The 15095-nt window shown below is 38.2% G+C and overlaps 1 protein-coding gene across 8 annotated transcripts in view; it reads right to left on the bottom strand.

Annotated features, from left to right (window-relative positions):
- The window catches only part of NRG3 (neuregulin 3), a 1050833-nt gene that overhangs the window by 134826 nt on the left and 900912 nt on the right, over positions 1 to 15095 (bottom strand). For 5 of the 8 annotated variants that reach the window (XR_009535980.1, XM_060125676.1, XM_060125679.1 and 2 more), the window contains exon 4: positions 574 to 600. Coding sequence is in view for 7 of the 8 variants with exons in the window: in XM_060125676.1 (XP_059981659.1) it covers positions 574 to 600 (27 nt within the window). In the remaining variant the exon portion in view is untranslated. The remainder of the gene's footprint in view (positions 1 to 573; positions 601 to 15095) is intronic. The other 3 variants (XM_060125678.1, XM_060125681.1, XM_060125682.1) reach the window with 1 other exon arrangement.

Below are 15095 nucleotides of genomic sequence, written 5' to 3'. Positions count from 1 at the left end.
CCTTTTAAAAACACACCATTCACTACAAATACTTTCAAAATAAATAATTTCACTTTGTAAATGAAAACATTTATAGAGTCCATACTCCAAAATTAAGATTGAGCAAAATATACCCAAAGTAGTCATCATGCAAAAGGAAAAAAAAAATAGAGCAGAAAATAACAAAAACTGATATTTTTAAACCATCACCATTATTTTCTACCATTTATTGAGTGTTTGCCATCTTGCAGACATTGTGCTAAGCAATTTATATGTGCAATAAAATAGGAACTATCGTTATCCCTCTTTACAGATAAGAAAATTGAGAATTAGAGCAAACAATCAAATCCAGGAGCCAAATTCAACTTCTGTAACGTTCCAAAGATGCACTTAACATTAAATTGCCTTCCCAATAAGTAGTTAAGTCTTTCATTTTGAGCCATTACTTAGTGAAAAATCGACAAAAACATTTTTTACTACTAATAGTACCTGACAGTGAGACATTTCAATTATAATCAGATGGGGAAGAACACTATATACATTATCAAACTTAGCTTTTTCCGGATATTTAAGGAGAAAATTGTTTAGTCTTACCCATGAATTCAATCCCCAAGTGGTCTGCTACACCGAAGTCAGCATATAAGAAAGGAAAACAGAAAAAGAAAAAAAGGTTAGAAAAAATTCCACACAGAAATCAGTGCTTATAAGATTGGCCTTTCAAGGCGAGGACTGTGTCTCAACTGTAACACCATGTTTGCTTGCGAAAGATAATTTAGTTTGCCCACAATTAGGGGTGATTTGAACACTGACTGGTATTTCCCAGTAGCCAGGAATTTAGATGGGATAATATTGCCAAGTATGCTAAGTATAAATTCAGCCAATAAAAAAGGAAAGAAAGAAAAAAAGAAAAAAAAAAGGAAGGAAGGAAGGAAGGGAGGGAGGGAGAAAGAAAAAAAAACTTCATATAAAGCATATTTGGAACTAAAGTTATTTTCAGAACTCATTATATTTTATGTAGAATAACTACTTGTTTAACATTAAACCTATTTGAACCTTTATGTTAATAATATGTAGGTAAAGGACTTCTGCATGACAGGCTTTCACCAGGCACTCTTCACTTTCACAAAAAAGAAATGATGTTGGATCTTTTCCCATTTATTTGTTAGATGAAGAAACTGTGCTTCATTGAGACTAAAAATCTTACATGAGGAAGACCCAGGGCATAAATCCAGTCTATCTGACCCTTTGGTCCTATGACCGTTAAACTTGATAGCACTTCCTATCAAAAACAAGTGGTAGATGTGTCCATGTCTGTTCTATGTTCCTATGGACAGCATACCATTTTGACCACCTAATGTCTGTGATCAACAGAGGGATAAACCGGACCCTGCTATATGCAGCCATTCAACTTTGGAGAGTTGTTTATTTAAATGGTGCTTTCTTTTAATCATTCAGTTATTCACTTTTAAAATTCATTGCATTATTTAATGATGATTTCTGTTGTAGTAATATGTTTCTTAAATGAGAATAAATGAAAAAAAAAACAGTATTCCTAAGATCATGTTTATTTCCAAGACTAATTTCTGGGCTCCCTTTTATGACTTCTCTATTTAGGAAAGATTTTCTTTTTAAAAAATATGCATTTAGTTATCTTGAATATTTCAATGCCTTTCTTATTTGTAAATAACTCATCTTTAAATTCTACTGTGGTAAAATATATATAACATAAACCTTGTCATTTTGACAAATTTTAAGTGTACAATTCAGTGGTATTAATTACATTGAAAATGTTGTTTAACCATGACCAATATATTTCCCAAACTTTTCTATCACTCCGAAGAGAAACTCTACCCACTAAGAAATAATTTCCCATTTTCCCCTCTCTGCTCTGTTCCGGGCAACCTCTAATCTACTTTACGTATCTATGAACCTGCCTGTAAATAGTTCAGTGTTTAAGTTATTAGGAATTATTTTAATTGAGAAATATCTCATATAAAGAACTATGGTAATGATGTTTTTTAAAAGTAGATACATTTCTTCCTTTCCATGGCATTTTTTACCTGCTTAATATATACTATGATAGCTATCTAGCACACTTACATAAAAAGACAAGATTTTTGTTCGCAAGTAATTCAGAAATCAGTGGGAGCCCACAGAGAGAAAGCTTTGAAAATTCTTTGTGATGCTGCTATAATGGAAAATGAGAAAATGTGCATTGGATAGAGTGGGCAAGAATCCATAAAAGCTTGTCCTGGGAGGAGGAGAATGTGCTTTTTGAATGGAGACTGTAGAAAAGTTGGCTAGACCATGTTTGGGTTCTTGTGTGAAAAAAATCTTCATGATTGTGTGTACTTAGGACACTAGGGAGAGAATAGAGTTGTGCTATTTTAAAGCAGGGATGTGGGTGAGATTACCTATCATGAGACTAAAAGAAAAAAAAAAAAAGATTGGGAATAAAAAAAACCTTCTGCCTACAGCCAGAACAGCCATTAGCCCTAGTCTGGTTGAACAAGAACTTTCTAGTAGAATATATAAGATAGATAACCAGCAAGGACCTACTGTATACCACAGGGAACTCTACTCAATATTCTGTGATAACTTATATGAGAAAAGAATCTGAAAAAGAATGAATATATGTATATGTATAACCGAATCACTTTGCTGTACACCTGAAACAATATTGTAAATCAACTATATTCCAATAAAACTAAAAAATAAAATAAAATAAAATTGATGTGGTACAATGGAATATTATTCAGCCTTAAAAAAGAATAATGCCAACTGCAGCAACATGGATGGACCTAGAAATTATCATACTAACTGAAATAAGTCAGAAAGAGAAAGACAAATACCATATGATATCACTTATATGTGGAATCTAAAATATGACACAAATGAACTTATTTATGAAACAAAAAGAGACTCACACATAGAAAACAAATTTATGGTTACCAAAGGGGAAAGGGACCAAAGGGATACAGTAGGAGTCTGGGATTAGCAGGTACAACTACTACACATAAAACAGATAAACAACAAGCTCCTACTATATAGCGCAGGGAACTATATTCAATGTCCTCTAATAAACCATAATGGAAAAGAATATGAAAAAGAATATGTGTATATATATATATATATATATATATATATATATAACTGAGTCACTGCTGTATACCAGAAACTAATACGACACTGTTAAATCAACTATACTTCAATGTAAAAAAAAGAACTTTCTAGTAGAACTGAGATGGCTCAGAAATGGCTGGCTGTAGTCTGTTTTGCTGGCAAGTATAACCAATGGTCACTCTTCATTCTTCCCACAACCTTGGTGGGTCCATTTCTATATGAGACAGGAGATATGGGCAATCAGGCTTTGTAAGTCTGGAAATTGCACGAAGAAATGAGTGGCAAGTTTGATAAATTTGAGGGCAATCTAAACACTTTAAACCAGAATGAATTCATAACCAGTAAAAGGAACAGAAATCGGAATTTTAAAATTATTCAAACACTAAACGGTGTAAGTAGATGTCTTAAGAGAAAGGAAATCTGTCTACTCTTAACACAGCAGAAAAGTTACATCTAATTATTAGAGTAGTAGTTCTCAGAAATACTGTCAAGCAACATGGCATTATATTCTTAGATTTTATAGAGAAATTATTTACTTTTTATAATAACATTCATGAAGACTGACACTACTGAAACACACAAATAAAAAGTTAGATCTTATTTAAAATTTCCCTCTTTCTCTCTCGCTCTCCCTCTCTCACCACACACACACACACACACACACACACACACACACACATACACATTTCCATTCTTTTATTAAAATGCTAAACACTGATCATTATTGCAGGTTTAAAGATACTGACAGGATTTGTTAACAGACAAAAGGATTGATGAAAATCCATGAAATTGCATGACAGAAAAGCAATTAATTTTGTCAACTGAGTCACACAGAACAGAAACCACAATACTTCTCATAACCCTTCACTGGCTAATTCTTAAAGCAAACAGCGTTCCTGGGGATATTCAGGTCTGCACGAAAACATCAAGAGGAATGTGATAAGAATGAATCAATTAATTACTCATTTATTCATTCACTCAACAAACCAGGCGCCAAGAACTGTGCAGATATTGGGATGAAGGAGGAGGCAAATAACTTCAAGAAAAACAGTTTGATCTTCCCTATGGCATGTATTAGAATGTATAATTCCCATTTCTTTTAGAGTCTGATGAACTTTTATACGTAAAAATTGCAGTTCTTTGGGAATATTGCACCCTTTGATTATATAGTAGTGGCTAAGATATACTGAGCACTTACTACATGCCAGGAACTGCTTAAAGTATTAACTCACAGAAACTTATAAGACTGTCATGATCCTCATTTTACAGATGAGGAACAGGGGTAAACAAACTTTCCCAAAACTACACTGTTGATAAGTAGTAGAAACACAACTGAGCCTAAGCTTCTCAACTTTCAGCCACCAGTCATTCTCAGGGTTTACTTATGCCCTCCTTATGAAGAAAAAGCTAATTTTTACAAAATCATCAGTTAATAAGACGTTCAGGGAGGAGTTATTTAATTCACTTAAGAGAACAAATTGTTTTCAAGTATCCTCAGGCACTGTAGAAGCACTAATTTATTTGCTCACCGCTGGTTTATTGATGAAGTGCCCAATATAAGCTAGGTAGAGAGGGATTCCCTCTCTCCAAGGAACCAAACTGGCAAATCATTAACATCTTTTCATTGGTTCCTAGGGAGATTTCTTCATAACGAGCCTTGCCTAATTGAAGTTATTTGTTTGTACATATGGCAAGGGATGTGCGAGTTGTGCCTGAATATGTGCCAGCCATTGAACCAAATAATCTTCAAATTGGCAACACACTTAACAAATGCCAGCAGCTCTGCCCAAAACGTGCTTAAGATTTGAGGGCTACGGAAGTGACCAAGGAGACAAACTTAACATGCTATAAAGTCAAAAACTCTGGGAAATTCAAGGCCCACATGTTTCCAACATGTCCATAATTCTTTTTTTTTGGCCACGCGGCATGTGGGATCTTAGTTCCCCAACCAGGGATCGAACTTATGCTCCCTGCAGTGGAAAAGTGGAATCTTAACCAGTGGAATCTTCCCACTGCCAGGGAAGTCCCTCAAAGCTTCTTATTTATATGTTGACAGACAGACAACAAGGGGCTACAAACAGTTCCCTCAATCTGGGCAGAATGAGGAAAAGCAACCAAAAGCAATCCTTGACTTGATTCCAATCTCAGGGCGAGATGAGACAAGTTGTCCAGCCTGTGATGAGGAACCCCTGTAATGCAGCACCGGGACGATGCAACATGAATGTGAGTTTCAGTGTCACTCTTATATTAAAAGTAACTGAACAGGTAGTTCTATCATAGAGTAGTTCCAAATGGGATGATTTAAGCCCTTATTCCAGGGGATGTGGAAAAACATATTATATGAAAATACTGTTCTGTGTTTTAAAAAGTTAGAATAGTCGCTTAAAGTTCAACAGGCTTCTCCACTGCAAGAATCCCTAAAGGTCTTCATATGTGTGCCGAGACTCCCCCGGTGGAGTATTTCCCAACTTGACGTAAGCTACCACCTTGTTATGAAGCACTCTGTGGTAGTAATCTATCATAGTACCCGTGCTGGGAAACAGGTCCCATTTAAATGTGGAGGAAACTAGCCACTCAACTATAAAATACGTCATTTTATAAATGGTTTACCTTAATCACTGAACTGAAATCCGTCACTGTAGATTCTACCCTCAGATCCATGTCAAATGACTTTTCAGTGGTGACGCTTTAGGAGGAGGTAGTCCATCACAACTAAGAAGACTAAACTGGATTTATGAAGATGGTAAGCTGGGTCTTGAACATCTGCTGACTCCTGACACCTGTGCTTATCATTCTCTAGTAGTTTCTAGAATCGCTGTAAAGAGATGTAACTGTGTCATGCTTCACCAGTGGGTCACTGTATTTTGCTTGCTCCTGGAGAAGATCATGGACAAGGTGATGAGATGTCACACGTCAAGGCACTGTCATGTGTGTCCCAGTTTATTATAACAAGACAGGTAAACTAGGAGAGGCTGGGATAGACTCTAAGGTTTCTGATTAGGAGGGTAAGGGCTGAGGGAAGCTAGAGTCTAGAAGCAATCCATGGGATTCTCAGAATATATACCTTTCAAAAAGATTAAGGTGTCACAGGATGGGGGAATAGGGCTCACCACAGGCTCCCAGAGCATATAACTGTTCACCAGAGGGAAGTGACACTTGGCAGTCACTAAGACAACGTGACAACTGGGAGCCAAGAATAGCCAGACGTGAATCTCTCAGGCCTTTTGGGTCAGTCCCGCAACAGGGAGGGAAGGAGAGCTGGCAAGAGTGTGAGCTCACTCCTGCAGGGTGAGGAAGGAAAGGCCCTTTCCAGGCATTGCATTCCATTCTATCATGTTGTCCTAAAAGGAGAGGGCTATTATCAGATTATCCTTTTTCCAGCTACTCAGTGCAAGAGTTTGGATATGAATGCAGGTTAGATTCTAACCTCCATGCTCTCTCCATTAAATCATGCTACCTTGTTAAACAGGTAATTTTATTTTTATCAGCACACATATATATTTGATCTTAAAATTTCTACATTAAAAAAATTTTTTTTTTTTAATTTATTTTTGGCTGTGTTGTGTCTTCGTTGCTGCGCGTGAGCTTTCTCTAGTTGCAGTGAGCGGGGGCTACTCTTCCTTGCGGTGCATGGGCTTCTCATTGTGGTGGCTTCTCTTGTTGTGGAGTACGGGCTCTAGGCACGTGGGCTTCAGTAGTTGTGGCACACAGGCTCAGTAGTTGTGGCTCGCGGGCTCTAGAGCACAGACTCAGTAGTCGTGGCGCACGGGCTTAGTTGCTCCGCGGCATGTGGGATCTTCCCAGACCAGGGCTCGAACCTGTGTCCCCTGCGTTGGCAGGCGGATTCTTAACCAGGGAAGTCCAAAATTTCTACATGTTTATGAATAAAATTTGGACAGTAAAACATCATATTAATGAAAATGATACATTTCTTATTATATTTTGAAACTAATTCCTGTTAAATTTTTATTCTAGTTCTTTCTGGTCTTCTCTCTGTACATGTAAAATAAGTTTAAAGTCAATTTTACACAAAATCACCTTGCCTCATGGGCCTAAGTCAGAGGACTCTCTGTGGCCACTTCAGCTCTACAATCCCAATCCCACTCTTACTTCTATCATATCAGAACTGACAGCTTTTTCTACTGTTGAGAGTAAGTCCTGACATTAATACTGTGACCAGCCTCACACCAGACAGGTCATCAATCATGGAGAAGTAAAACCACTTTTCCAGAAGAGCACATAGCCCCATTCTCCCTTCCACGGGCCTTGTAATGAAACATGACCTCTTAATTTTTCTTCTCAAAAGCTCTGTTACGGATTCCTCTTGAACAGAGACACTTCTATTTCACACTCCCCTCTCATCCTCTAAATAAAAATATTCGTTTGTATCAAAGGAGGAGAAGCAAGCAGCCATGGAGACGGCCACACGTTCGTGCAGCGCAAACTCAAGATGGGCATTCCGCTCCGTGAAATCAAATAACAAATCAGAGTTACAACTGAGGTTTATGAGTGACTCTTTGTTTAGGCTGCTCCTCAAGGATGAATCTTGCCTAAATGGCTTGTAGAATTTTCCAGTGAAAACATCTTAGAACATTAGACTTAAAATGATTTCATGTTCACAATTATTGATTAAAGAATTAAATAAGAATTATCATTATATAGAAGAATTCTTCATTCAAAAAATACTGCTATTTTGGTTATATAATCGATGATAGCAAATTTGTATAGGTAAATGCACTAGGGGTTTTTGTTCTTGAAATTCCCCAGCTCTTGTCATATTTTATCAACTTCTCATATTTTCTCACTGGGAACTTCCACACACATTATTTTATATAACTTTAAAAATTAGCCTGGGGCTTTCCTGGTGGCTCAGTGCTTGAGAGTCTGCCTGCCGATGCAGGGGACACGGGTTCGTGCCCCGGTCCGGGAAGATCCCACATGCCGCGGAGCGGCTGGGCCCGTGAGCCATGGCCGCTGAGCCTGCGCGTCTGGAGCCTGTGCTCCGCTACGGGAGAGGCCACAACAGTGACAGGCCCGCGTACCGCAAAAAAAAAAAAAAAAAAAAAAAATTAGCCTGTAAAGTAGTGCTACTGACCCCCATTTAATAGCTGAAGAAAATAAGCGTTGTGAAAAACTAAAGGCCGTATTTATAGATGCCTATATTCTGAGGGTGGAAAACTATCTCAAATCCCAGGAGTGAAGGGTCATTATTTCTCTTGCTCACTGATTTATCACTCTAGCCTATCAAAATCTGACATTTTGTTGATGTTCAATAAATATTTATTGAATGAATGAAATGCCATCTGAGTCAGCTCCTTTGCCCACTGCATGTGATATTTTGAATTCCTTCAGAGCACATCCAGGCTGTTTTCCATCACCTCGGTTTCTGAGGATTCCAATGAACATTACACCTCTGGGTGCAACTCTTTTGATATTGAAAAAACAACATCCATAAATGTTTCTAGAACACCCCCCATATCAAAGTACTACATTTAATTACTACTTACATGAGACTACAATTCTGGAGTCCAAAAATCACCAGATTATTATCTGAAAGTGTCCAACACATGTATACCATTGGCACATAATTTTTGTATGTAATTTAGGATTCATGTGAACAAGTGGTCAATTATCAGGAAAAAGTATTCAATTTTCCATGGTAATTAAAATATTATTATATATGCTATTTAAGGGGTTACTTCTTAATAATGTCAAACCATTCAAGCAATCTTTGAAATATTTGTTTTGTACACTTTTACAGATTGTAACTTTTCAACTTCAATCCATTTTATTATCAATGAAGACATACAGAAGAGATTAAGGTTGGTAGATGTAAGGATTATAATAAAATAGGGGAATGTCTACTCAAAAAAGTAAAAGAAAGGAAAGAAAGAAGTATATGGCAATCAGCATTATTTGTTTGCAGTTGATATGCTAATTAATTAAAGCTTTTGTTAACCAGTTGTTTTAGTACTATGCTTTTCATTATATTCCTGAATTCAAAATTGCAATAGCTTCATGATGAATACTAATTCAGAAAATGATGGACACATTTTAAGAAACATTGCTCTGAAATGAACTCTCCTAAGCAAAGAGCAAAGAAACCTAACTCCCACCTCCCAACAGATGACAGCTTTGGTAGCATGGAGATCCCAACAAAGGTATCTTCTGCTTCCCATCTGCCAAAAATAGAGGGACCAAAGAGAACGATTAGCCGAGAGGCCGAAGATTCTTGGTCCTGGACCAACTGCCCAAGGTATTGATCTGGAACACCCAAATGCAGGGAAGTAATGGAGCTGGCAAAAAGCCTCATTCATGATGAAGTAAAGAAAAGAGCAAGTCCACACCGAGGAAATAGCAAAGATAATTCAAACTAGGAGGCAAGTTAAGGTCATAATCAGGAAGAGGTCCTGTTAGGTTAGGACTCAGGAAAACTGATTAGCGGCCGAGAAAGTGTAACTTATGATAGGCTGGGCTAACTGTGTCAGGGCTAAGACCCAAAACAAGCCTGTGTGTTGGAAGCTTATTCTTAAGTGATGCCCGATGCCATCAAGCAATGATGTGGGACAAGACAACACAAGACAGACCTGGCACTTTTGTACTTTGCTTTTGGTAACCACTCTTTAGGTTGGCCTCTGAATGGTAGGCTTGTCCATTGTCACTGCCACTGGCTTTGCTCTATTTTATTTTACGTAAAGGTATTTATTTGTATGGAAAAATATATTGCATGACAAATAGTTCTTCAAATGCAGAAGGTAGCTGGCTATTTAAAGTTTTTCTGTAGGAAATCACTTAAAATATGAGAAAGAAGTCACCCATTTTTCCTAACTCTCTAAAGCTTCTGTTCTACCAGCACTTCCCTCAAATAGGCCCATACTCACACATCTCGTTTTTATTCCAGCCATTACACTAGCCTTGAATATCTTTCCTGATGGACTCTCAAGTCTTCCTCCTACAAACTCAGTCTTTCAAGGACCACTTCCTCCTGAAGCCATCTCTGAAAGCCTGAAATAACATTACCTGCTCTGTTTTTCTATGAATGATAATGGGATCTGTATTTAGGAGTAGGATTATTGTGCACTGAAATAGAACCAGTATAGATATACCTATACCATAACTAATTAGGAAAACTAGGATCTTTTGCCTGCCCCTCCTTCACTTCCCCTTCTGCCTTTCAAACAGCAGATGGAAAGTAAATGTTTATTGAATCTTTTTCATAACCCCACCAATTTTCTTTCTCAATGAGGTATACCATTGTGAGATTTTTTTAAAAAGTAAATCATGCTTATAAACTATAATGCTTTCTCTCAGGCGAGATTTTCTACCTTAGTCTTCCAGATTTTCTGGACATTTTCAATCGGCTTCCATTAAAACACACACACACATACACACAAACTATATTTCGAGTTACATAGTTTATTCCTCACTGAATTGTGAATCACCTGCAGGGAACAAAAAAAAAAGAAAGAAGGAAAGAGGAAAGTTTTCTTTTCCTCTTCTATCACCTCAATGAACTGAGATGTTCAGGCAAGTGACTACTTATATAAGAAGTTCTTTTTTTTTTTTTTGCGGTACGCGGGCCTCTCATTGCTGTGGCCTCTCCCGTTGGTGGAGCACAGGCTCCGGACGCGCAGGCTCAGCGGCCATGGCTCACGGGCCCAGCCGCTCCGCGGCATGTGGGATCTTCCCGGACCGGGGCACGAGCCCATGTCCCCTGCATCGGCAGGCGGACTCTCAACCCCTGCGCCACCAGGGAAGCCCAAGAAGTTCTTATTTTAATGTTCTTTGGGAGAAGAGGGAAGCACTGGTAGCCACTAACGTTGCAGAGAAAAGCCTCAACGAGGCTTTTATCCACAGCCATCCATGGCAGCCATGTTCACTCCTGTGCTCTTCCTCTGCCTCTGTTCCATACACAAACTCAGCTCCATTTGTGGAATGAAAGAAAGTGCTTCAATACAACATGATTTTTAGAGCTCCTGATCTTTGAAAGAACTGCTTTATCTTGCTCTTTTCAGACTCAGCTCAAACAATTCCCCAAGAGGTGCCCTTTCTAATAACACTTTGCTCTTTCAATTCTATCTTGTGGTCATTTGTCTGGCAGTCTCGCCTCCTTCCAGACTATGTGCCCTATCTAGCAGGTAGTAAATGCTCAAAGCATTTTTGTTGACTGAATCCACAAATAGATGGATAATGAGTATCTGAAGAAATCAACTGATTTATTTGTTTAAATGCACATACTCACAGTGCCTAATATTTGGTATTGTGCTCTTAAAATGATACCTAAAATCAGGCAACTGGGAAGAAAACTTGGCAACCCTACGGTTTCTATTACTAAGTTTGTTTCTTAGCTTCATTCTGACAAGTTAACACATTCCAATATTGGGGAACATCTTAATTTAATATTTAATGCTGTACTTTGTAAAAAGCACTGGTATGGGAATAGTTTCATAGCTTATGATACTTATGCTGGGTATTTCTATTACCAAGTTTAAAAGTCACGACAATTTAGACTCAAAAACCCCTGAACACCTGGGAATGCTCGATAATGAGCACAACAGACAACACACTTGGGCTCACTAATGGATTAATGTATTACTTCTGCAGACTTAAAATGTAGCAATTTCTTTCCCCCTAAATGCATAACCAGCTGAGGGTATTATTTGGTTCATTTAAACGCAAAGAACAATTCTTCTTTTGCTACCTGCTTCCTAAATCTATTAAGTAGTTAATAACATAGGACTAATGTAAGCTTCTTTTATTTAACAGAAATAAAGAAATGGAAATTAAACTGGTAGAGCCTTTACCCAATAATGGCTTACCCCAGAGTAGCTGAATTCTTCGTAGTGTAGAAAAACTAGGGAAAGCATCTTTATTAAAATAATGGAAGAAACTATTATCTAATTTTGGCTATAATTAGCTGGGAACCCAGTGGAATCCAGGTACTTTGAAGTTCTCACCCTCATCCTCCCACTACCCTCTTCTATAGTCTTGATAACTCTCTCTGTGTGTTTTCTAGATATGTGGATAAGAAATAATCACTCTGCCGGGCATCCTATTAGTGAGATAACCTTTTCAAAATGCTGTGTGGATGTCAAAAGCTAAGTATGGATGAATTTATAAAGTTCTAATTTTACATCACTTAGACATTAGCAAAGCAAATGAATAGAGTCTACAATGTTATTCTTCAAAGCTACCATCTACAAATGATAGACTTGTGAGTCTATATGACATCCTGCTGACTCATCCCCACAGCATCCTTTCTGCAGATAATATTTTACGGATGAGGAAACTGAGATTCAGAAAGGTGTACTAATTTGCTCAAGATGGGCTAATTTGCTTCCCAAGATGGGAAGCATGTAATTTCATTAAATCATGCTGCTGTCCCCACAGAAAACTTTCCACCTTGCCTAGCATGCCATGTAAGTCAAACATTAATGATCCAGCCCCATCCTGCTTCTCCAGCCCCACCTCCACATTCCTTCTCCAATTCCAAAGCCTCACCTTGCTCACCTGCAGTCTGGTGAACTTCATTCATAACGACTCACTTTTTTTAAACACAACTCGCTCTGGAATGCATATCTTTTCCCACATACTGTCTCCAATAGAAACAGTCTTTCATGGAATCTTTTATATTTATGTACTGTAGGTTCATCACACTCTATTATAGTTCTTTGTTTTCCTGCTCATCTTCCCCCAAATGACTATAAGGAACTTAATTTAAAAAAGCCATGCTTAGTATGTCTTTATATTATAGTTCCTGGCACAGAGAGAGTATTTGAGTAAATAAAGAAAAATTAAATAGCTGCATGGATTTTTGAAGTTTTACTCAATGTGACCTCTGTTACAGGTAGTTCCTTCTATCCTGTATTCTTTTGTCTGTTGCTTCCGGGGAGGGAGGTCTTAGCAATTAAAAAAAAAGTTTGTGAGTTGCAAAATCCTTGGCTCAGAAGAAACTGAAATATAAAATACTAGATTTGATGGTATAGACAAAGAACCAGGCTCCAGGCTCCCCTGCAAATTAATACATTAAAGAGTTTCTAGGTGAAGGGAAGAAATGGAGGAAAGCCAAAAGGCCTGGGAGGTGACCTTCAGAAAAAAGTATGCACACTGCTGCTGCCAAATCATGCACTTCTCACCATCCCACTGCTCCAACTAGAGGAAGTGAAACAGCTTCCCAAACAGGGCTGCCTTGAACTTGCTAACTACAGTCCCTGGAGGCAGCAAGACCAGAGTACCCCATGTCCACTGCTCTCCCAACTTCAGCTTTACACTGAAGGATGGGATGCTAGAGGAGCCAGAGAGATGACCCTCAGATCTGCCAGGGTGGGGAGCAGCTAGGCACGTCAATTTATTCCCCATGAACCTGATAGGCACAATCACCGAGAGCCTGACATACCTGAGCTAGGAGGTTGGGAAGACTACAGTCTGCAGCAATGGCCTCTGTGGACTAAACACATGACAGCAGTGAGGACACCTCAGCAGATTCCAGCACGGATAGACAAGAGCACAGAGGATTTGCCCATCTACCACCTCTTGCAGCTGCACCGGTGCCTGGGCACTGGGTAAACCACACCTCTTTACAGAACTGTGACGCTATCCTCAGGGAACAGGAGTCAAGGATGAACTGTGATTACACTTTTCTCTAACCCAATGAAATGCAACTTGAGATAGAAAAGAAGGAAATTTAAATAACGAAGATAATAATATAGCTTAAATCTTTGAGGGCTTATTGTAAGCAGCCGTTTATCTATACACTTTACGTGTCTTAATTAATTAAAAACCTACAGCAATTTTATGAAGTAGTTGCTATTTTTATTCCCATGTTAGAGATGAAACTGAGGCACATAGAGGTTAACGAGATCCTTCAACTTGTGACTAACAATGCTGGGATTCAAACCCAGGTTTCAAGTACTTACACTTTGAACCCCCGACACAAATGGCTTTGTATACACATCTACTCCACATTTTTTAGACTGAGATTTGTTACTGCTACAAAATCAAGAAGGCTGATTAGCTTATTATACTGCAATATTAGATACAATTACACTGAACTCAATATAGTCATGTTATCCCTAAATTTTATTTTATTTAAAAAATTTTGTTTTAAATGGGCATTTCTTGCTGTTGCAAAAATTGGAATATACAATAAGGTAATTTGCATGGTTACTAAACAATATATGCAAACAGCTAGGTGTAAAGAAATTTTCAACAAATTTTGTGGGACTTCAAACTACTTAAGTACTTAACTATTGAATTATTCTTGCTATGGGCATTTGCTGTTATTAAACCAAACATTTTTACTTAGTTGATGTCAAATCAGCTTGAATTTTTGTTTTAAGGAATTTCCTTTTCTTCATATTAATAGATAGATGTAAATCCTAGATAAGGGGTTCAAAGCCATAGGAGATGAAAATAATGACATTTCCCCCCTTGTTCAAATTGAGCCTTCTCTAGGGAAAATGAAATTCATTTGCTCATTGCAGGGACTAAATTGTGACCACAGCTCACTAGGGTCCATAAATGTCACTCAAAGATATGAGTAGTAGGAATAAATTATGTGTTGGTTGATGACCCCATTGCTCTGGATGGCTTCATGACTGTAGCAAGCCAAATTCTCCTGGACACCAACTTCATCTATTCCTTCCAGTACTAACATTCAATTCCCTCTCCTTTACTGCTCTTCTTAAACAGAACTTCCTATAGCATCCTCCATAGATCTGGTCTCCATTTCTCTGTCAAGCTTCCCGTTGTATTTGGGATGCTTCAGCCGACCCTTCACTTGCCTATCATCTTTTCCTCCACCACCTTTCCGGCACAAACCAGCTGCGTCTCACACCTGGAAGTTTTTAGCACATTAGCCTCCTCCTTGACTTCTCTGCTTCCAACTCTGCCCCCCTCCCCACAGTCTCTTCCCACACAGCAGCTGGAGAGATCCTTTGAAATTTTAAGTCAGATCACATTATTCCTTTGCTCAAAAGTCCCTCCCATGGCTT

Source organism: Lagenorhynchus albirostris, chromosome 16 (assembly GCF_949774975.1).
Source record: "Lagenorhynchus albirostris chromosome 16, mLagAlb1.1, whole genome shotgun sequence".
NCBI classification, from domain to species: domain Eukaryota; kingdom Metazoa; phylum Chordata; class Mammalia; order Artiodactyla; family Delphinidae; genus Lagenorhynchus; species Lagenorhynchus albirostris.
This window is presented reverse-complemented; position numbering and strand designations above follow the sequence as displayed.